This window comes from Mytilus californianus, unplaced genomic scaffold, assembly GCF_021869535.1.
Source record: "Mytilus californianus isolate M0D057914Y unplaced genomic scaffold, xbMytCali1.0.p SCAF_7, whole genome shotgun sequence".
NCBI lineage: Eukaryota > Metazoa > Mollusca > Bivalvia > Mytilida > Mytilidae > Mytilus > Mytilus californianus.
In genome coordinates, this window is record NW_026262723.1 from 55,227,834 (window position 1) to 55,251,823 (window position 23,990).

Consider the following 23,990-nt stretch of genomic DNA (forward strand, 5'->3'; position numbering starts at 1 on the left):
ACATCTAGATAATAGTTAACTTGTGATTTCAGATTATAGATTCATCAACATTTCCCTCCCTTATATTAGTATATCCATATGTAAAACTCCGAACAAATCTTAAACACTGCTTAGGTAAATAATACAATTTCACGTTCAACCGTCAAATAGCAGCAAACAACATACGAGTTAAAGACAAATGTTGAGGCGAACTTTCCGTGTTGTCTTTATAGCTCTTGGAATATTCTAGGCAAACGCTAGATTCTCTTTTGTTTATATTCTTTTTATTGTTATATCTAATATGTAGCTTCATTCATCTGGGCATTAAGCATTCCTCATACAGGAAAATCCGATACAAACAAATTGAATTATAAATGACTAATCAACTAAAAGATGATGAGTAAATATTAATTAAGAATTTAAATTACTCCAAGACTTACACTAAATGTTACCACCTACATGTATTGTACCTCCCAGTAATTAAAAATTTTATTTTCTATTTTATTTTCTATGTCAAAAGTCGAACACATGAGGTATCAAGTTATGCTTGCAGTAGAATTAGGGTAGAAAAACTGTATATCGCCATTTTGGATTGTAAAATAGCAGTACACATCGGTTTAGTTGTTTGTTTAAATCTGCAAGTTTGGACACAGAATGGCGATTTACGTGTTATACTGTTAATTCAAATAAAGAATAAATAAGGAATATATTGTATTATTTATACAGCTTTTACAAAAACCAAATAGCTGTGTTTGTTCATTTCAATTTATCAAGTTAGCCATATAAGAGGAGATAACTCTAAAAGGTAAAAACAATTTCTATTAACGGGAATGCGCGATATATGTTAATGATATTTTCATTTTTTTACTTGTATCAATGTTCGCTGTACCCATTATCTAAAGCATATTATAAAAACGTATCTTTTCATCTAATTGTTCGTTTTCTTTCTCTTACGTTTTGTAGGGAGGTCTTTTAATGTCAATATCTAATAATTAAACTTTGACGGGCGTCTGCAAACATGTTCAACCCCGCCACATTATGCATGTGTTCTAAATCAGGAGAATGCAATTCAGTGTTTGTCATATTGGTTTTTCGTTAACTGTTTTGTTCATAAATCCAACCAAGTGATAATTATCTTTAGGCCGTTAGGTTTCTCTTTTAATAGGTTAACATTTGTCATGAAGTGGCATTTTAAAGCTTGCTGTGTGGTATGGGTTTTTTGCTCATTGTTGAAGGCCGTTTGTTGAATTATAGCTGCTAACTGCTACGTCATTTCGTCTCTGGTGGAACGTCGTCTCATTGGCAATCATATCTAATCTTTTTATTTGTATACTATATCTTGTTTTTGGAAGGGATAAACTATACTAGTTTGTAAAAAAAACCACTCTGATCCAAACAGAAAATTCTCTGATGATAACATCTTGAAGATGCTTGTTTTAAATATTGACATAAATTTGTAACGTTTGGAGGACGTGTTTTTTAAACGAAAAAGCTGCATCACTATAGGAACCAATTCTTTTCTTCTTCTTGTTCCGTTATTCCTGGAACAACCTTCATACAGTAGCTCTTCCGAAAAAAAAAATAGAAGCTAGCAATTACCTTTACCTTCACGTTCCGCTATGCAGTTCGTGTCTGCTGATGCACTGAATAATTCAAAATTTTACTAAGTTGATTGTATCAACCACGTCTTACTGGATACAATGAAAATGGGGAATGTGTCAAAAAGACAACAACCCGACCAAAGAGTAGAAAACAGCCCAAGGCCACTTATGTGTCTTCAACGAAGCGAGAAGTGGGTCCTCAATGCTCAAATTTCGTAAATTTTTGAGCTTTTTAAATGTTTGATTCGAGCTTCACCAATGAGTCTTTAATAGACAAAACGCACGGCTGGTGTACACCTTTTATTTCTGATCTATTATAAGTTTTTTAACACTACATTCCTGAGCATGTGATTCAAATCATGATTTCAATGATAGGGTGCCATTTATTTATTTGTAAAACGGTGCAAGACATTTATTTTTTATCAAAAAAGTAACAAATGCCCCAGAGTGCATGGTGCTTGCACGATTGTAATGAATATATGTATAACCCTAAACTTTCAAACACCGATAATAAGCACGTGTGTGTAACGAACCTGCCGGTCATTTGTAGGCGGTACATAAGGTCAGCACAGTGAAACAGAAATTTCTCAATAAAGATAATGATCACATGGTTGGATTTAGTCATAAAATCTACGAAGGATTCTACTCAGAACATATGTAGATTTGGTATGTTTATGTATATGCGTACTGCAGAACACTTATCTAAACACTGACCACTCTTTGCCTCCCAAATATAGTCTTTTTTTGCTTTCCGTTCATTTGTAAAATAACAGTAAGGTATTGAAACTTAACAAGTGCATTAATAGCAAGACTTTAAAAGTCTCTGGGAAAACTGTTAACTCTTAAATAAGAATGTGTTGGGAAAATAATAGTATCAATGATTCCAGGCAAAATTCAAAATACTTGTACGATAATGAATCAAAATGCAGTTCTTAAAAAAATGGACAAAAACGTTGAGTAAAATTTTCACCATCGTCCACGGGCCGTTATTCCGATAAAAGTATGTCACCAACAGAAAAATGAAATTTATCTGTAACTTACTATTATTCATTTAGAAATCAAACACCAGCCTAATAAATGGCGAAAAAATTAAAGTCACACTAATGGTGCTTAGTATAAGTCATTGATCAAATACGTGTATAGATTTAAGGGTTAATGCTTTTAAGCATGTTGAAGATTGTCTTTGGTTTCATCTTCACGAGGCTTGTTTCAAAGTAAAAACAAATCTTCTTTTAGCTGAAACATCCACGATAGTTCCCAGATCAAACCAAAAGTCTGGTAAGAAAATGTGTTAATCAAATCAGTTATAATTCACTAGAACTTTATGTTTTCAAATTATTGAAATCATGTACCATAAAATCAGAAGGATTTAAACAATAATCTTTAGTTATCAACCAATCAAATGTCAGACTTACGTACGGATAATGGGATAACTGTAATTGTCTTTGACAAACATATTCAGTAACGTTCAAGCAAGTCCTATTTTTTTAGCATTAAACTGTTCCAATATTATGACAATGGAAAACACACTTTTTGTTGTTTCAAGGTTAAAAACCATTATCAACGGGACACGATAATAAAGGGAAAAATTACGAGTATAATGCATTAGGGTGTGTAACATATCAATAATAAAACAATAAGTGGTACTTGGAGCTAAAATTTATGTATCTATATTTTGCCAAATCCTAAATATTTTAGATATTTCTTCAATGATACACCAGTCCAGCAATACAGCTGCAACCTTAAAATGAACGGTTAACATGGTTAACACACGGTTTCCGGCAGTAGACAATTTACAAATCATAAATCTGTAACGAACATTTATTTCGTATAATGAAGAAAAAAAAAATACAAGGGCACGTATTATCTGCCCTATGTCCAGTAACAAATATTTCATGCGTTCACGACGAGAAAAAATGATAGAGTAGATACAATATGTGGGTCCTTAAAACATGTTAAAAGTGGGTCGACCGAGATATCGATGATTGGCGGGAATTTTGAATGCTACTTGAAAATGATGGTATATTGGATATTAACAGGCCACCTATGGTCGAATCAATGAGGAAGGATTCTTAACTTGCACAGAACTAAGCACTATATCTACAAAAAACAACGGATTTAACGTTCTTTATCTGTCCGAACTTGACTGCGATTTTATACATCACGTACACTCAAACGGACGCATAACTTTGGCAACGATTTAATTGCAGGTAGGAAGCTGCCCAACGGTTGACAATATATCGTGCCCCAGTCAACCATTGTGGTGAAAACATACATTTGTTTTAGGCTTATTAATTATTTTGCGAATACTTGAAAACCAAGGATGTATAAGAACTGAAACAATTGCAGAGCTTTATGACCCAAAACAACTACAAATAATACCCCAATTAATCTAAGATCAACGTTACGTAATGGAGTTGAAACCTTAGTTTTATTGAAGGACAATTTTAGAAAGGGTTGTTATAAATCATGTCAGTACCAAAATACTGACTACTGTACTGATAATACCAACAACTGAATCATTTTATTATTACATTGGCTGCAATGAAATACGACGATTCACATGTGAAATAAATTCACATCTCACATTGGTTGTTGTCAAGACATTGTCTATAACATAATATCAAATCAATTTGAGAATGCATAGACAAAAGATATAGTCCTTTTTCTTTCTTTTCTATCTTATTTCCATCAAAATAGTTCTTGGTAAATGTAATAATAAAACAAACTTCTTAAAAATCCAGATATCGAAAAATATTCCACTCGTGACGCAAATTCCTAAATTAATGAGCTGTTCACTCATTTAATAATATTGTATATTTACATTCTTGGATTAGTTATTTTATAATTATTTAAGCTGTTTCATGAGCAAAGTTACTTCTCTTGTCAGATGTCAGAATCTATGACAAACGAGACAATTTTAATTTTGATATTATCAATTTCCCCCACCTTAGTAGCAATATACCAACTTCACCTGCATATGGGATTTACATTTCCCAACTTATTCGGTATTCAAGAGCTTGCAGCTGCTACTCAGACTTTGTAAAACGTCACAAGTGTCTGAGCAGAAAGTTGATGAACCAGGGGTATGTTAAAGAACGTCTCGTCCCTTTTCTATAAAAAAAGTTCATCGGAAGGTACTAAGACCTTGTTGATAAATATTCCGCATCAACTTCACAAATAATACACGATGGTCTTGAAGTATAGATTCTGGGTACTGACGCTTTTTATCATCTTAATAACGTGTTATAGTATTCTTTTATTTGTATTTTTGAAATATTACTTTTACTGTTTAGTCTATTTTTGGTGTTATTCATTTGACGTGGCTCAGTACTTATACATCCCTTCATTGTGTTATTGTGCTATGGTAAATTTTTGTATTCTTGTCTTTCATTTTTGCTTACATGTATGTGCTTTGTCTATATGCCTTTTTGTGTTTCTTTGTTACATATGTGTTTGTTTTCATAGTGATTAAGATTATAACACAATGTCGACTGTTGTACTCCTATTTTGACATTTTTACATATTATGTCATTGTCAATACAATGGCATTTTATGCAACTGTCATAAAAATGTGAGAGGTTTCGCTAGCTATAAAACCAGGTTTAATCCTCCATTTTCTACATAAGAAAATGCCTGTACCAAGTCAGGAATATGACAGCTGTTTTTCATTCGTTTGATGTGTTTGAGCTTTAGATTTGATTAGGGACTTTCCGTTTTTGAATTTTCCTCGGAGTTCGGTATTTTTGTGATTTTACTTTTTTCATTTTAACTGACGGTCATAAACTAACTATAACCATAGGGTGTGAGAGGTGTGCACAACAAAACGGGTATTTTTTACTGTTGAATTCATAATGTTTATTAGTTTATCATTACCGAATTAGGCTACATCAATTATGTTTTTGGGGATTTTAAAGTTTAAGGTTTAGCGAGAACACTTTAAATTTATAAATAATAGTATGACCACACATTTGAAAAAGAGCAAGACATAAAAGTATGAAGTCAATCAGGTATTTCAAAATTGAAGCACAATGAAACTATAATTATTTTTTTCTTACCTAAAAATGTATACAGGCAAATACAGTTTCCATGAATGCATTATGGCCATACTTCCCTAAAAATGACAAGTTCAATGCTCTTGCTGTTTGATTTAGGATTGTTTATTATTTTGCAGCTGGTATCCCAGTAATGCTCGTATCTACACTGGTTTTCATAACAGTTGCTGCTTTAGTGATCATCGTAATTGTTTTCAACAGGAAGAAGAGATCCAAAAATTTGAAACCCTGTCACGCTCAACAGAATACAACTGCAACAGAGAAGACGGATTCATCGGACTACAACGTAATAAACTATAATGAAATGACAGATATTAGTATTCTTAAGATGAATGAGAACATGAATGAAACTCATACAACACAACGTCTAGCACAAAACATTAAAACTTCAACTAAACAGGAAGATATCATTTGCAACAAATACGAATCATTATCAACTAATCGAAACTCAGTTGAACATACTTATGAATCAGACTCAATCCACTCCGATCAATATGAATCATTAACAATACAACGGGAATTAGATAAACATACCTCTGAATCTACAGAACATGCATTACCACAGGACATTAAAACTTCAATTAAACAGGAAGATATCATTTGCAACAAATACGAATCATTATCAACCAATCGAAACTCAGTTGAACATACTTATGAATCAGACTCAAGCCACACCAATCAATATCAGTCATTAACAAAACAACGGGAATCGGATATACATACCTATGAATCTACGGAACATGCATTACCACAAGACATTAAAACTTCAATTAAACAGGAAGATATCATTTGCAACAAATACGAATCATTATCAACTAATCGAAACTCAGTTGAACATGTTTATGAATCAGACTCAATCCACACCAATCAATATGAATCATTAACAAAACAACGGGAATTTGATAAAAATACCTATGAATCTACAGAACATGCATCACATGTATCGAAGGAACAGGAGCTATCTCAATATGAATCGCTTACTAACCCTCAAGAATCGCATAAACATGTGTATGCGTCTTTAGGGTCCCCACAATAACGTGATCAGGCAAAACACGGAGTTGGTTATTGAATATATATTTCTTATATATGCATTACTGCTTGAAGTCTTTCAACATAATGTAAGGGTTTGTATGTCAAATAATTCAAAATGAAACGAATATTGATGCAAAAGAGGGACTAAAGATACCAGAGGGACAGTCAAACTCACAGATCGAAAACAAACTGACAACGCCATGGCCAAAAATAAAAAGACAAACAGACAAATAATAGTACAGATGGCACAACATAGAAAACTAAAGACTAAGCAACACGAACCCCATCAAAAACTGGGGGTGATCTCAGGTGCTCCGGAAGGGTAAGCAGATCCTGCACCACATGTGGCACCCGTCGTGTTGCTTATGTTATTACAAATCCGGTTAATAGTCTAATTCGGTAGGTCACATTCGTGAAAAGGGAAGGGTATTGTAGTTACGACATAAGGAACATATCCGATATCATCTATGAAACGGTTATTCCATAACGGTCAACCAACTCGTGATGGCGTCCGTAAAATTTACGAAGGGATGATCTCAACTTCACCATTTGGAACTCTTGGTTTAATAGCTTCCTTGTGAGCAGCAATCCTCTATCAAGGAAATCATGATAGGAAATACAAGCCCGGGAATATCGTATCAATTGGGAGATACCATGTCAGTGTGATAGGAATATATACATATTGGGTTCAATTTAGACTTGGTTGTACATATTTATATATATATAAGAGTCTATATAAAGCAAATAACCAGCAAACAAAAACATATGGAACATCTAACGTCTAACGTATGGAGGGGTGAGCTCGCTTAACACATAAAAAAAACTCATTATGTTATCACATTTTGAAAAGGGATTCAGAGTCACACCGATGTGATGATGGTTATTTGTTGTGCCGTAATTTTTGTCGGAGTAATATTTCACATTAACATGTGGTTTTTACTATTAAATTTGTTGTTGAAATAGAGTATGATTTAATTTTATATATGTGACAGTTTTAGATTTGTAGCATATTTAACGTTTTTAGATACAAGTTTATTTTGTTATTTTAAGTATATTGTATTTCTTCCTGAGAATTTTCAAACATACAATACATTATTTTTAAAAACTCTTTAACTTTGATTTTCAAATACTACGTTTGTTTTGCATTTCCATTTTTTTTCGTAACAAATGAAAATTATTTTTCGTATATGGAAATATGATAAACTAGTCCTTAACACTATTATCCTCTTCGTATATGAGTTAAAGGAGAGCGACGCATCTTCTAAATAATAAATCATTCTTCACATAGTGAAAATAAAACTTGACAAATTTGGTGAATCCTAAGAGCTAATTAATTATTAAGACATAAGTGCATTTCATTTCATAATCTTCTTAATGTTTCCAATCTCATTAATTATATTTTTAATCGAGGTTTTCATCCTGAATATGCTATTTGACATCAGGCAAGCACAACCAATCAATTATTTGATATTTTATTCCCTTTGCAATTATTATATAGGAAAATGTATTTTATCAACGAATACTTTGGTGTAAGCTATGTTGTTTAGGATGTCTTAAAATGTTTTATATTTTATTGTTTGGAAGATAGTTGAAATACAGATTTTGTAGATGCAACATTTTCCCTACTGTTTTCATAAATTAATATTATATATTATACATATAGCATTGGTGATTTGTCTAAACGTTTTTCTACCTTTATTTGCATTCATAATATTGTATTTGTAATTATGAATGCGAGTTTCATTTGAAATTTACTGGCGCTTTCGTGAATAAAGATCTATAAACTTATGTCCAGTTTTACTCATTATTTTCACCAGCACCATGTGACCACAAGGATGGCTGTTGCCTTAGCCGATCAAAGCATTTAAAAAGATGACCATCCACAGACTCAAGTTTGAAAAGAAATATTCCAAAATTGGTTTTGACTATATTTTATACAGTAAGTACGTAAACATGGTAAACCGACTGCAGAAAAAGAGAAGCGAAAGATACCAAATGGACATTTGAACTCATTAGTCGAAAAACAATAACAATGCCGTGGCAAAAACGAACCCCACCAAAAATCGAAAGTAGGACAGAAAGTCATAGGACAAAAAGTTACAGACAAAAAGTCATGGACAAAAAATTACAATTCAGTTTTGATATTATTTTTTTTGTATGACATGTAATATTCGAAACGGTTTCCGATGATGCCACTGACGAAGCTTTAAACATTATTGTTAAAAAATGCAAAATTGAATTATTTTCTTTACTATGAATCTTTTTTTTAGTAAATATTCAACATTATGTTGGCATAAGTTTTCTATGTTGGGTGTGTGTGTGTGTATTGTTTGTCTTTTGAGGGTTTTGCATGTTTTTTTTTAAAAGCATTATCAGTTTCTTTTCGACTTATGAGTTTGAATATCCCTTTGGTATCATTTGTCTCTCTTTTTCATATTCTTTGTAAACATTCCATCAGTCCATCTCTAAAATGTAACTAAGAGCTATTAACAACTCTGTAATTATATAATTATGTAGTTATAAATACTGATATGAATACAAATTGAATATTTGCGAGACATACAGGACCTTAATGAATATACTCCTTTGATATGAAAATCATAGTTCAACAGAAAACATGTAAAAGTATACACGTTAAATGCACTTACGATTGGCAATAATAAGAACATGAACAGAGTATCAAAGTGATGATTTGATTAGGAAACGAATCAGTCCTTGCTTAATTTGAGGGTCTGGATTAGAGGAGGGGGCCTTCATGTCTTAATTCTTTATTTTTAGACCAGTTTGTTCCATTTTTTTCATTTATTTTGCCCATTATTTTCTATTCTTTATCATTTTTGTCTCTGGTTATCTATATTTAATTTGTTTGCCCCTTATTGGGCGCTATTTCCAAATTATTCTCTATTCTGTAAACCTCATCCACATCGTCTCATATGATGACAGATCATAGTTCATGGAATTCGCACAAGTTTAAAAAAATGTTCCTTCAAACCTGAACTTCTTCTCTTGGTTATTCCAGAAGTTGTTAAAACTTGAATTCCAAAAATTAACAGTCTAATTATATATACTAAGACATACTTGATATTTTTATATGTCTGTAAACATACATGTACACATGAAATCAAAATGTTATTCAGCGCTGCATACATGAACATTACTTCAGTGTTGCTGAGGCGGCGTAAAGCAAACATCAATAAATCATTAAACGGTGATGATGAATTATTTGATTTGTTCATTATCTGAAAGACAAAACAAAGCTTTATGTCCAATGAAATTGTGGTTTTTCTAAAGAATTTCCTTCTTTATTTTGTCGATATTTTTTTTAAAATTTTTATACAAATGTTTCCTAGACATTTATAGCGTCCTATACGATATCAGTTAAATGTTAGAAAGCCATACGTTGGCATTTATTTATGAATTTGAAACTTGAGGTTTGTTTCTTTTACAAATCATATCTCTTCGTCACTGTTATAATATTTAATTTACATTTCTGAAAGTTTTTCGTTGATAAATTATTATATTGCTAAGAAATCATTGAACACTTACAATTCTACCACCAGCAGGCACAGATGATCTTTGATATATTGGGATATTCTTTTTAGTTTACTTTGGATTATTGCTTCGCAATTATTTATATATCCTAGTTTTCAAATTATTTGTTTGTAGTATTCTTAATAGAAAGATAAATCTAGAAAAGTTCTTTAAACGCATCAATTATATAGTTTTTTTTTTTTCTCATGCCAAATTAATTCAAATAATTACATATTTTTTCTCAAAACCTATAAGATTTGGTGTAAAAACAGTATTCTACTTAGTTAAAATCATCTCCCCATCAAACCTACTACTTTTGTTCAATCATGAAAATGGAAGCCAGTGAAGCCTACAATGGATAACGCTGTCAATTAGGCTCTTGAAAAATCAATAAATCCTACCACATGGCATCATTATGATCCTTACGAAACATTTTGGTCATAATACTCTACAACTGTGTCGGTTCATTTACATCCTTGGCTTTCGAGTATTTGGTTTTGAACGTTACTGATGAAGGTAAATCCAGAAAAGCGCTTCGGATGCATGAAATTTATGAAGTGCTGTTTTCTTTTTTACACGACATAAATGACAACTATCTATCTACTAGCTATCTTTTAAATGTACGTTAAGGATGTTCGTTCTTCTGTTTTGAAATAATCTGCTTTTAAAGACTGTTATAGATTGATAGTATATCAATACAGGAACTTAAAAAGCAGAAAAAAAGAGAGGTCCGTGTCCTTATTTTGTGAAATAATCGTTTAAAAATTTGACGGGAAATGATTCTCTCTAGATTTTTCATACATTTAATATTGACACCCTTTTTCTTTCAAAAACTATGAAAAATAATAAAGATTATATAAGATTGTCAAACATTGATGTTTAAATAATATGTAAGAAAACATTAGGAAAAGAGAACTTGGGGTTAGCGGGCAACATTTTTATTGGCACTACATGGATAAAACTAGACGATTTTGAATACCTGACAAAAAGTAAATAACAAGAGTATCGAACATCCTTTAGGCCTTCTGTCGCATTTAGATTATTGTTTGATTTGTCGTCATGGGAGCTTCCGAAAGTAAAACAAAACGCTTAAAAAATTATATTTTCAGATGTCGCCAAAAGTAGTCTTATTATTTTGATATGTTGAAGACTAATTATCCAGTTCAAGATACCCCTAACACACACATTCTTTTAAAAATTGACTGATGCATTCTTAAGATCCACAAGTAAAGCCTGTAGTCAAAGAGTTTTAGTAAAAAAAAAAGGGTGTGTTCGGGAACGTATTGTAGTTTTCGACTTTTTCCTTTTTAGTACATTTCATCAATCCAATAATTAAAAAGAATTGTTTATAAGCTCCATACTATAACTTGAGTATAAAAATGCATATAAGGTGGAAACAGTCGAAAATTATACGCCTATTTTAAAACTTGCAAATGCTATAGAAACATAAGTAAACAGTTCAAATATAATCTCTTGTCCATTTTTACGTTCTGTAATAATGAGTTCCATTTATTTTGCTTAATTTCAAATAGATATCAGCCTGGAAAACACTCTTCATGCATTTAAAGATTGGTCACAAGTTACGAACTACTCCATAATGTCGCTCGAACATCAAAGTAACCACATGAAGCTGTCATACTGTGATTCTAGCAAATGATGGAAATATAAGACAGAAAGACATTGCCCTGGTGTGTTATGAATCATGGGATAAATTCTACTTTCTTTTCCATATAGGAAAAAAATACACATGTTAAGGCAATTTTTTTCGAATTTGATTGTACTCTAATTTTCGGTGTTGGTGATTCTCTCTCTAAGCACAATAGACATGCTTTATCGAGTTCAGAAAGTGACTATGATACATGTCCGAAGGGAAACTGTGCCGCTACCTCCAGATGGTGGTATTGTGCTTGTGATGATGTATCACTGACAAAATGTTTCCTCAGTTTTGCATTCAAAATTGAAAAGAATTTAAAATGATGTTTTTACATAGTGATTAAAAATTATTTCTACTAAAATGAAAACTACTAAATGTTTCCTGACTTGCATATTCTACAGTGCTTTAATCTAAACTGCTTATATCACACTTACAGGTATGTGTATTTATAAAGAATCTATGGTATGCTTACATGACTTTCGATCTCAGTGTCATAGTTTCAAAACTCAAATATTCTTCAACGCTACAGATTTTGAAAACAATGATTCCAATTTTAAATGTTTTTTGTAAAATAAAAAATCGGACATCAACAAAAATTAGTAACTTTGTATAGAAAATATAATATATGGAATATTCTAATGTGATTTTGATTTTGATGTAAAATATCATTCTATAATTTTGCTTTTTTGAGAAATAGTTATTTAGCATTTATATTTATTATTTTTACCCGATCGTTTCCGCTAAATGAATCACAATATAGTTAGTTTTATATGAAAATGTTTATGGACTTGTTTGTCGTTTAGCCTATTTCATTGGGTTTTTTAATTATTTTTTTTTGCATGGCATTTTCAGTTTCCCATTCACTTTTGCAGTTTAACTGACCACTAGTATCGTCTGTCTCTTTAATCTGGACACCGTGGATTTGACTAGGATCAAGGATATAACATTGCTTTGTATAACACTTATATTTCTTTAAAACGTGTTTATACAAAATTTGATTTATTACTTCAGTCTAGTTTAATGTTTCGAAAGAAAAAAATACAATATTTAGTATACAGTTTTGATCACAAACTGCCAATTATTTAAAAGTTACCTTGATGGCTACAGATTTGTTTGTTTTTCTTTGTAAATACAAAACTTTTTGTAAATATATCTTCCTGTTGATTGTCATTATCATTGTGTTACAAAAGATGGTTTATGGAAGTTAATGGTCTTATTCATTTATCAAATTCTTCCTTGTAGTAAAGTTCACTAGAAGTAAATACACTCAGCTAAAACATGTGGTGGAGTTTAATTTTTAATCTAGGAATAAGTACTATGATAATAGTCACAATAGCAGGTTAGTCAAACAATTCAACGTTTATATAATAGTATTACTATATTATACGACTTTACTTTTTTTCGAATTGCCGTGCAGCCATTTTAGAGTAGATCAGCAAGTGCTACGATAGTATTTCTGAAGACTAGCTTTCCAATATTTAAATCGCCCTGAAACCATCACAGTGCGCTTTTTATTAGAAAAATTAAGCTGTCTCGAGTGCAAAACAGATTCTCAAATATACGATGCATTGATAGAACTCAAATTTTCTGGACCATTCATCTAAGTTTCAGTCTCAGGTTGAGAAAAAAAACGACTACAAAAGCTAGACTGATGAATATATAAATTGTACTCTTATCAAATATTAATTCATAAATCGCTACCTTTCTCATCAATAACTCTTAAACTTCATGTATGATATTTGTCAATGTCGCTCGTGCTAAATTGCTGCCTTCGGTGAACCGTGAAATTGAAATCAAAAACATAATTTGACATATAATTTTAATAGTGAACATGATATTGAACATGTGTGCTAGGTTGCACGTTGATGTTAACACAATTTGATGTGAACTTCTTTGACCACAAACTTCAACCTGATACTAGACAGATAAACGAACAAACGGACGGACGCATATACCAGAAACATATTGCTCGTCTATGATAGTAGAATTTGGGCCTTTTAGCCTGCGTCGCGAAGGCGGAAGCAAGTCTAGTAACCGGTCTACTCCGTCAATCCGTCCGACAGAAAACGTTCGTCAAAGTTTTCGTAGCTTCAATGAAAGGAAGGGATTTAATATTTGATCTGTAGCATAATAGTGTTGAGTTGTAGTGAGTAAGGAATTTCTACATATGTCGTGTAGCCACTTCCTGTTTGAGGACAGTTGACAATTTTTTGACACTCATTGTACAAGGAAAATGTTCGTTAAAGTTTTCTCGGCTTCAATGAAAGGGAATAATTTAATATTTAATCTGCAGCTTGATAATGTTGAGCTGTAGCGAGTAAGCAATGTTTACATCTGCCGTGTAGCCATTTCTTGTTTGCCGATAGTTTGAATCTTTCCAACACTCTTTTGTACAATGAAATTTTCGTCAAACTTTTCTTGGCTCCACTTGAAGTGAATGATTTTAATATTTCGTCTTGGAATGATTAGTTCTGTTCTGTTAAACATGTTACCTCAATTCATTGCATGCAACGATTCAGGTCCAGACCCGGTATTGGTCTTGTTCCTGTATTGGAAAGATTGGTTTTGCATCTTGTTGTTTGGAAATTCGTGCTTTTCTTTTGGACCAATCTTGTTTCATTACCTTTGGAAAATGAGGGGAGTGACATTTGCTCCTTTATTATTCAAATTAAATTTTCAAAACAAACTACACTGCCCATGGTAGACACTCAGGATATCAATCAACTTCTATTTTTTTCGTACCACGCAAGCATCAAATTATTTTAAGTTTTTTTCATCCAAATCGCGAAACACTTTTAAGAACTTAAAATTATAGTTAACGGCAAAAGCTCTCAATTCTGCTTGATCAAAATACTTATTTCTTCAAAGTTAGTTCCCTTAGATATATTCTGTCATAATACAAATTGTAAATTTACAGTACTTTTTACATACAGATTATAAAAGGTTTCGACTAAGCGATAAGCCTGTTCAGAGCATAACATGCAAGCCAACTTCAACTATATCAATTAACAATGTATATGCGGAGGATGGGAAATGCAACAGTAGTACTTGTGTTTTAGAAGACAGTGACCATGCATTGATAAACAGCAGATGTAATGATTCTACGTCCTGTCTTCTAGATTTTAACCTTACATCTCCTTGCCTGATGGGAAAGCGACATTTTAATTTTGTTTATGGTTGCAAAGGTACATTTTATTTTCAAGTTGTTAAGATCTTACAATTTTCTTATGAGTAAATATTAAGAAGTAATTTCAAATGCAAGTTAAACTCATATTCATCGTACTTCGATTTTAAAGCATTACATTATTGTTTGCAATAATTTGCCGCTCGTGTTGTTTATTATTATTTTAATTTTAAAAATAATAATTTTGCTATTGAAATTTTGTTGAACGTCAGGTGTCAACTGTTTCGTACATAATTACAGAATTCGATTGAATTTTGAAAAAGAGATACGGAAGATAGGAATATCCAAACAGAAATCGATGAATAAAATGCCAACGTAATGGCATAAAACGAAAAACGACCAAAAGACAAGCAGCCGTATACATAACACAAAAAGAAAACTAAAGACTAAGCAACACGAATCCCCACTAAACTCTGTGGTGATCTAATGTGATCCGGAAAGGTAGACAGAATCAGCTCTGCATGTGCCACTCGTCGTGCTGCTCATGTAAATACAAACTCGATGATAATTCTAATTCGGTAATGTCACGTCCGAGGAAAAGGGGACGGGATTGTAGAAACGACACTTTGAACATATCTGTCGTCATCTGCGAACAAATACTCCATAACGGTCAATCAACTTGCGATGGCGTCCGTAAAACGTTGAATCAATTTAAATTCAAAGATAATCATGTTATGTCGAACACCGTTGCAAATAAGGATCACATAAGAAGTGTTGTATATTGCCTGCAATGCTTAGTGATACACAGTTCATATCTCTAAAAAATAAATGAATAATATAGCCACTCGGAGATGCGTTAAGGCATTGAATATTGACAACATAAGCTAGCCATGCCTTATCTTCATGGTAAAGGTCGAAAACCAAAGTTTACCGAAAAAACGACGATACTGTGGGTAAGTTACAGCCTCCGTTACCTCATGTTTGAAAATTTTAATGAAAGTCATGTAATCTATGTATAGCTAGTAAATCATTAAGTCAGGGAATTTGTTACCACAAACTACTTAAAACCTTTACTAAATTCTTTCATATAATCATAGATTGTGTTTCGAAATTTGGCTTTATTACGCACGGGATATCATAAAATTGTTCTAATTTGTACTGTGATGTTGTTTATAGAGCCAATAGATTAAGATATGAGTTATGAGAAGTTCTTGATCGTTTGAACTTCAAACTTAATAACTATTCTTAAATTTTATCGATCTAATGCCTTGGTATGTTCTTTAATTGATAGATTGATTGATGTTTGTTTAACGTCATACGATACGCTTTTTGAACATTGTCTTTATCAATACTGACATTGATTTTGTTATTTATAAATCAAAACATTATTATAATTAGTAGATATAAGAAGATGTGGTATGAGTGCCAATGAGACAACTCTCCATCCAAGTCAAAATTTATAAAAGTAAACCATTGTTATACATAAACACTTACGGTCCTACATTTTGTCAATATATTTATGTTGGCATTGCACAAGGTAATACTTTACTTCAATAGTTTATGTGTTACACTAAATCTAGTTGATGTGTACTGATGGATATTTCAGTCGGATAAAATGTGACTTCATTATAAGTAATGTTGTAATTGGCTTTCAACTAGCTTACAGTAGTTGTGGGTACTCTTCAATCTAACTGTGTGTCTTTTGTCTATTGCCGTTTTGCGAGTTTGTATTGTAGTTCCTGTCGATCTGATAAATCAAGCCCTTTCGAACTAATTTTTCAGTTGTTTTTTCTTTCTTGTGTTAGCTTTTACACGACTGTTCTATGTTGGGGAAGGGTTGAGTGCTCGCAAACATGTTTTACCCATCCACATTCTGTATAAAATTGAGAATTGATAATGAACACTCCAATTGGAGATTTGCGAAATGTTTTCCTTTTATGAAATGTCAGTTATTTTTTATTTAATAATACAAAAAGGATACCATTTTTTTCAAACACATTTGACAGTAACATGGATGACGTTTACCAAAGACCCCCGACTCATTAAAAAGCAGATGAAACAATGACAAACAACAAGAAACGACACATGTTTCAGATAGCTGGTCTTGGTACAAGCACGAAATGTGGTAGGGTTGAACCAGTTTTGCATGCGTACAACTTCCCCCTTTTTTGCCTATTTTAACTAGAGGTGAAAACAGTTATACACATACATTTTAAAAACTAGAAATTGATGGTACCCTGGCGGGCCATAGTAACAGGACAACTTGACATTGTTGTGTCTTTTGTCTTTTCAGAAACAGTTGTTGCCCCCAAATATTAACTGTTATTAAATCCGTTGGCAAATTCATGTATATTTCATTTGCGGAAAATTTACATAAAATCAAAATTCTAACAACATGCACACCTTTAGTTTATGTACTTACACTCTACATAATATACAAGTTCACGCTTGAAAACCGTAGTAGGAGTTAGTCGGATAAACTATGTACTTTGTATGCTTTATATTACTAAAAAAAGTTCCACTACCTTATTTTTGTGGAAAAATTGAAAGGAAAAACAATATCCTAATGATACATGTACCTTTAGTATATGTGCTGACACTCTACATAATATTCAAGATATAGTTTGAAAATTGTTTGAGGAGTAAGCAGGTTCCTTTGTGAAATATTTAAAGAAACTAAAAATCCTATAAACACCGTTTAATATACGTACTAACACTCTACATAATCTAAAAGGTTTTCCCTGAAAACCGAAGGAGCCGGTAAAACCAGGTACTCTGAAATTCTTGTATTTCTAAAAAAAATCAAAGTTCAACAACCCTACAAATGTACATTTGTTGAAAATTAAAACAAAATCAAAATGCTGACAAAATGGACACCTTAAGTATACGTGCTCACACGATACATAGTATTAAAGGCTTGGCTTGAAAACTGTCGAAGGACTTAACCGGACTAACCATGTACCCTTTGTGGGACGGACCGACAGACGGAAGGACAAGGGTAAACCCAATATGACTTCTGACATTTTGTTGCGACGCATTAACAAGCCTGCAAAGTACAACTACCAACAGTTTGACTACTTGCTTGAATAAGGAAATAAAAGACTTACATAATTTTCAAAAGCAGAGCCAAAATGTGCATGTTACTAAAGGAACCTATAAATAAAGTAGCTATACCTGCTGAAACAAAAACAAATACGAATGATCAGAAATATGCAACACTTCTAACTAGTTTCATCAAGTCTCAAAATAAAATAAAATGTGCAAATCGTCAGTATTTGTGAGAGGCCAGTAATTATTTGAAATCGTCAGTATTTGTGAGAGGCCAGTTTATATTTGAAATCGTCAGACCATAATAATTGATCAGTCAGGGGCGTTACTTAAGTCATAATTTTTAATTACCAATACATTTAAGTAATGTTAATATTTAAATTGCTCAATAGAGTTATTTCAAAATGTTAATAATACTTTATTTTCCAAAAACATTACAGCTTATAGGCATATAACAAAATATACATCAAATTTCAATACACACATAAATATATAAACAGTAATTACTAGCAAATAATATCGGTATTCAATTGTTTAATAACAGTAGCGGATCATGACACACACTATTTATGAATTACGAAGTTTTTCGGCAGCAAACAAATATTTCCCTAAATTATTTAGTTCTTTTACATTTTGTACTGATAATAACTGCATAAGTTTTAAACGGCTGAATGATTTCTCCATTAGTTTTGTTTTATATATCTTTTACGTATATCTTTATATTTCTTACATATTTAAATAAAATGACACTCATCTTCAATTAATTTATCGTTACATATTGTACAATATCTTTCATTCCTGTTTCAATCTGCAAACAATGTGCATGTATTCTATATGTACATATTAATAGTTTAGATACATACATTATGTAATTGACGGCTCTTCTTAAATAAAACTGTAAACCATGTGTATATATATTTGTAAAAAATACATTTAGATGTTTCTTCAAAAAAAGTTATTGCTTCATTTACAAAGTGATCAGTAAGTCGTTGTTTAAACTCAATGAGAAATTTATCTAGTACATAATATGTACCTTGGTTGAATCAAATATAATTAAAACCATGTGTATATAGCATATATCGTATTTTATAGCCCAATTCAGTCTATTGTGTGGCTTTTTACAAATAGATTATAACATGGTATCATAACATGTTTTTTAATATAAAATTATCTGAACTTGCTGTTCAGTGTGAGCCAAGGCTCCTTGTTGAAGGCCGTACTTTGACCTATATTTGTTTACTTTTTACACATTATGACTTGGATGGAGAGTTAAAATTGGCTCATTGGCACTCAAACCACATCTTCTTATTTTTATTAATATTTTAAACCAGTATTTCATTATTCTACAATATCTTTCAATATACATAGGAAATTTTCCCTAATTCAATGTAAATCATTTCATTTACTGTAGACTTCCTTACTTTCAAGGTTCGTTTTAAAAAAATTAAATGCACCTTTTCAATATCTTCTCCTTTGTGTGATCCCGGCCACAGTTCCCAACCATAGTTTAAAATACATGACACGTATGTGTCAAACAACGACAATAAAGTTTCATAATCATAATAATCATTCTTGATTTTACTGTACATACTAAACACTGCTTTTTGGCCTTGATTTGACAACATCTTAATAGATGATTTGGTTTAATGAAGTTTTTATGAATTTTTACATTTTATCACATAAAATTAATTTTGAAAGGAATTTACAGATAAAAGGTTACCTTAAACAATAATGTCAAAAATATTACTTCTATAAGATTTTGTATACATCTTTGGAATAATTAGAAGTTACAATTATATAAGGAACATCTGTAATTTTTGGGGTTATAATTTATAAATAACTTCAAGTCTCAATTACATCACAGGTTTCCATCTATGTATACCTGTCTACCCTCAAGATTTGCAAGGAAAATGCTATTTTTTAATAGTCCCAAGAGACCTATCTTTGACCCAGAAGCGTTGATATGAAATTTAAGTGCATCAAAAAATTTGATTGGTGCTAGTTAAATATGTATGAATGGACACCTAGTATGTAAATAATACTTAAATATTAAGTAGCATTTATAATAGCCTCGTTATCAAAATAACTTGTATAGGTAAATTTGAAAGTTAATTGTTTGAGTAATGCCCCTGACTGTTGATAAAACCATTTTAACTAATTGAATTTGGTAGTATATCACGCATGCAGACATAGCTATTGAAATATGAAACATTCCCAAATTCAAATGTATCATGTACAATGTTTAGTCCTATTTTCGACAATACAAGTACTGTGTAAGTCTGTAGTATTTGTAACACTGCTTGTTCATTTCTTATTGAATTATTTCTGTTATGTGTTGTTGACTTTTATTTTCTCATTAGAACCAGAAAGTTATGCATGCAATTTTGAACAGGACTTCTGCAACTGGTTGCCAGGAAATGATAACAGTACATTTAATTGGACAAGATTAAGGGCAGTCAGTCCAAATACAGATCAAACAACCGGTGAGGAATTGCAGAACGAAACTATATATATTTATACATAGTGTAAAAAGTTTGTTCTTTTTTCCAAGTGAGACATCGCATGATTAAATTCGTAGGTGATTAAAATGTTAGGGAGATTATTGAGCCAATACGTGCATAATATACTATAAGTCGTCTGTGCACGTTTTATTACGAATTCATAACATATAATCGACAAAAAATATTTAGCTTCTAACTAATTTTCGGTTTTTGGTGTTTACCGATCGAGACTTTAAGAAACAATCAACACAGAATCATGGAACACGTTATAATAAGCTAGATGATAAGGCAATACATTCATGCATGTATTTATTTGATGTTTTGTTGGTTTTTTTCTTACAATTTTCATGCGTTTCCATATGTTAATTAGTAAACATAGTTGCACAATGATTTGCTTATGATTTAGTTAATACTATTTTTCTTCAATATTTATATATTTGTCTTCCAACATGGTTTTCCCGTCGAAACTGCGATGTGCAGTTGTAGAATTTCTAACGACAGGAGCATTGTTAGGTCATTGCAACCATATTGATTGATTGACTATTTTGTTTTTAACGATACTTTCAGCACCATTTGCTATATCTTGGCGGTCATTTTTATTGGTAAAGGTAGCGTGAGTGCCCAGAGAGAACCACCGACCTTCGACAAAAACTTCAACAAGGAAGGCATTCAGTAAATTGCTAAAAATTTTGATAACATAAACGATTTTTCTTTTAAAGAAATGTCTATATACGTGCTATGTAGTACCTTCATAGCCTTTGCTGCAGTTAGCTTTTCATGAAAATGAGATTAAGCGTTTTGATCTTTTCCAATTTTCAAATAGTCGATATTGTGGTCCCAGTGTGCATGCATACTCAATGTCTCTTTGATATGCAGTGCTTGGTTCATTATAGCGACTGCTGCATGCGATATCAAATCCAAATTGAAATTCTGCCTTAGAAAAAAAAATAGTTTACCACCTGCTGATTTTATTGACGTCGAATGAACCTTTGGCAAATATGATTTACCAAATGGCAAACTATTGGTTATGTGTGATGCACGATAGGAGGACATAAACAGCCCTCGAAATCAAAGTTTTCTCGTGCCATTTAGTCCCTACTTTTGTGTATCTACATTTTGGTTATTAGCGTACAAGTATTTTGAATTCTGCCTGGAATCAATGATACTATTATTTTCTCAACACAGTCTTATTAAAGAGTAAACAGTTTTCCCAGAGACCTTGTATCAAGTGCTTTACATTTAGCAACTAGAATATAGTTAATGCTGTTTGAAGGGTATTATAATGTCTAACTAATATTCGCATTTTTGATGAATATGTACAGCAATATAATTTTAAAAGTGTATCTATCGTTAACCAAGTTAGAAATAGTTCACGATTTCATTGCCAGCCCAATTATTTAGTAAATACCGTTTTGTAGCTAAAACATGGCGGATAATAAAATGAAATGATTAATAAAGCTAGAAATTTCAACATTTCTATTTAAATGTAATCAGTTTGAGTATATCAAACCTGTTATTTGTCATCGCGGAAATGCTTCAAGATGTTGATCTCTTCAATTGGTTGTCATCTAGGTTCAGGCTATTACATCTTTATAGAGGGCAATGAGATCAATAGAAACAGAAAAGTATATGCTGAACTTTCCACTGGGTTTATAGTATCCAACAGAACACAATGTATATCTTTTTGGTATAACATGAAAAGTGTTGATTCACAGGATTCAAAACTTGAATTATACCAAATAGATGAAAATGGTAGACGTACTCAACTGAAAGAATATGCTTATAGTACAGAAGAAAGATGGATTCGAGAGACTGTTGATCTGCCAGGTACTGGGCCTTACAGAATTGTTTTTCGTGGAACAGTTGTTGAACGATGGACTGAGCACATTGGACTTGATGATATTGATATATTTCAAGGAAATTGTAGTGGTTAGTCTCGTCCTTTTGTTACATTTTTAGATCACCTTGTCCAAAGGGCAAAGTGAGATTTTCTCTTGGCATCAGTCGTTACCCGTCGTCGTCCGTCGTCCATTTTTTTTTTACAAAAGTCTTCTTCTCTGAAACCATTGGGTTAAATTTAACCAAACTTAGCCAAATCATCATTGGGTTATTTAGCACATATTTAGTTTAAAAAAAAATGTTTCCGATGACCGCGCCTGGCAACCGACATAGTCGACATAGGTTAAAATAGAATATAGGGGTAACATGCAAGTTTTGTCTATCATCTTGAAAACTGCTATAAATAGAGAAAATCCTAAATGTTCAAAATGTTGAGACATAAAAATTGTCCGTTTTCATCAAAACTATCAGACAACTTATTATAGGAATTATTGGCCTTTAATGACGAATTTTACCGTTTATGTTCATTTTTGTTTATTATCTTTAAAATGTACATAGATAGTGGAAAACTTAAAATGGCAAAAATGATCAGCGGGGCAAGATCTACAAATAAGTCAAACATTGCCGAAATTTTCAGTCAATGTTCAGCAGACCAAGATCTACACAAGAGTCAAACATTGCCGAAATTGTCAGTCACTGACAATTTCGGCAATGTTTGACTTATTTGTAGATCTTGCCCTGCTGATAATTTTTCCCATTTTAAGTTTTTCTCTATCTATTACATTTTAAAGATAATAGGCAAAATGAACAAAAATGGTACTGACGACTTCCTTTTGGAATTTTTGCCCTTTAATGACGATTGTTACCAACTTTTTTTGCGTTTTTGCCTATTATCCAGCAAACTATAATAGACAGATACAAACTCTGCCTAAATAACAAAATTGATCAGCATAACAAGATCTAGAAATAAGTCAACATAGCAGAAATCGCCAGTCAACTCCTTTTTTGGAGTTATTTTATTCAATGACCACCAATTTTGTTCTTGTTTACCTTATACCTGAAACCTATAATAGATAGATAGACACGTTAAAAAGCAAATTTAAAAAATCAGCAAGACAAGATCTACAAATAAGTCAACATGTCTGTAATCGAAACTCCTTTTTGGAATTATTGCTCTCTGATGACGATTTTTACCTACTTTTCGCGTCTTTGCCTTTTATCTTGAAAAACTATAATTACATATAGATATAAATTTTAAATTGAAAAAACGATCAGCAAGACAAGATCTACAAATACGTTAAATACGGCTGAAATTGTCTGATGTCATTTTGTAGGAGTTAATGCTTTTGAATGTCAATGTGTCTTTTTTGTGTTTTTGGCAAAAACTATAGAAATAGAAAATGTATACAAAAAAAATATGATCAGCAGTTCAAGATCAACAAAACAGAGATTTAAGTCATGAATTATATTCCAGTTAGTCTACAAGGTTTGAGAGTGTCCATTTTGGAAGATGAACATAGACCTAGGTGAGCGACACGGACTCTTAAGAGCTTTTAGTTGTTATGTAGCTGTTGCAAGATTAAAAAAAAAAAAAACATATTCAACAATTCCTATTCGATGAAAACA

The 23,990-nt window shown here is 31.9% G+C and overlaps 2 protein-coding genes and 1 long non-coding RNA gene across 3 annotated transcripts in view; all 3 read left to right on the forward strand.

Moving 5' to 3' along the window:
* The first annotated feature begins 2,820 nt into the window (after positions 1-2,820).
* On the forward strand, positions 2,821-8,325 carry LOC127709447 (uncharacterized). The gene is made up of 2 exons (XM_052215002.1): positions 2,821-2,858; positions 5,755-8,325. The coding sequence occupies exon 2, from the start codon at positions 5,769-5,771 to the stop codon at positions 6,669-6,671; it is 903 nt and encodes a 300-aa protein (XP_052070962.1). The 5' UTR covers positions 2,821-2,858; positions 5,755-5,768; the 3' UTR covers positions 6,672-8,325.
* A 4,785-nt stretch (positions 8,326-13,110) lies between these two features.
* Positions 13,111-20,509, forward strand: LOC127709451 (uncharacterized). The gene is made up of 3 exons (XR_007985682.1): positions 13,111-13,191; positions 14,786-15,037; positions 20,385-20,509. It is a non-coding gene; the product is annotated as an uncharacterized LOC127709451 (long non-coding RNA).
* A 1,640-nt stretch (positions 20,510-22,149) lies between these two features.
* LOC127708470 (MAM and LDL-receptor class A domain-containing protein 1-like) overlaps positions 22,150-23,990 on the forward strand; it is a 3,258-nt gene continuing 1,417 nt past the window's right edge. The window contains exon 1 of the mRNA XM_052213337.1: positions 22,150-22,454. Coding sequence (XP_052069297.1) covers positions 22,220-22,454 — 235 coding nt within the window. The 5' untranslated portion in view covers positions 22,150-22,219. The remainder of the gene's footprint in view (positions 22,455-23,990) is intronic.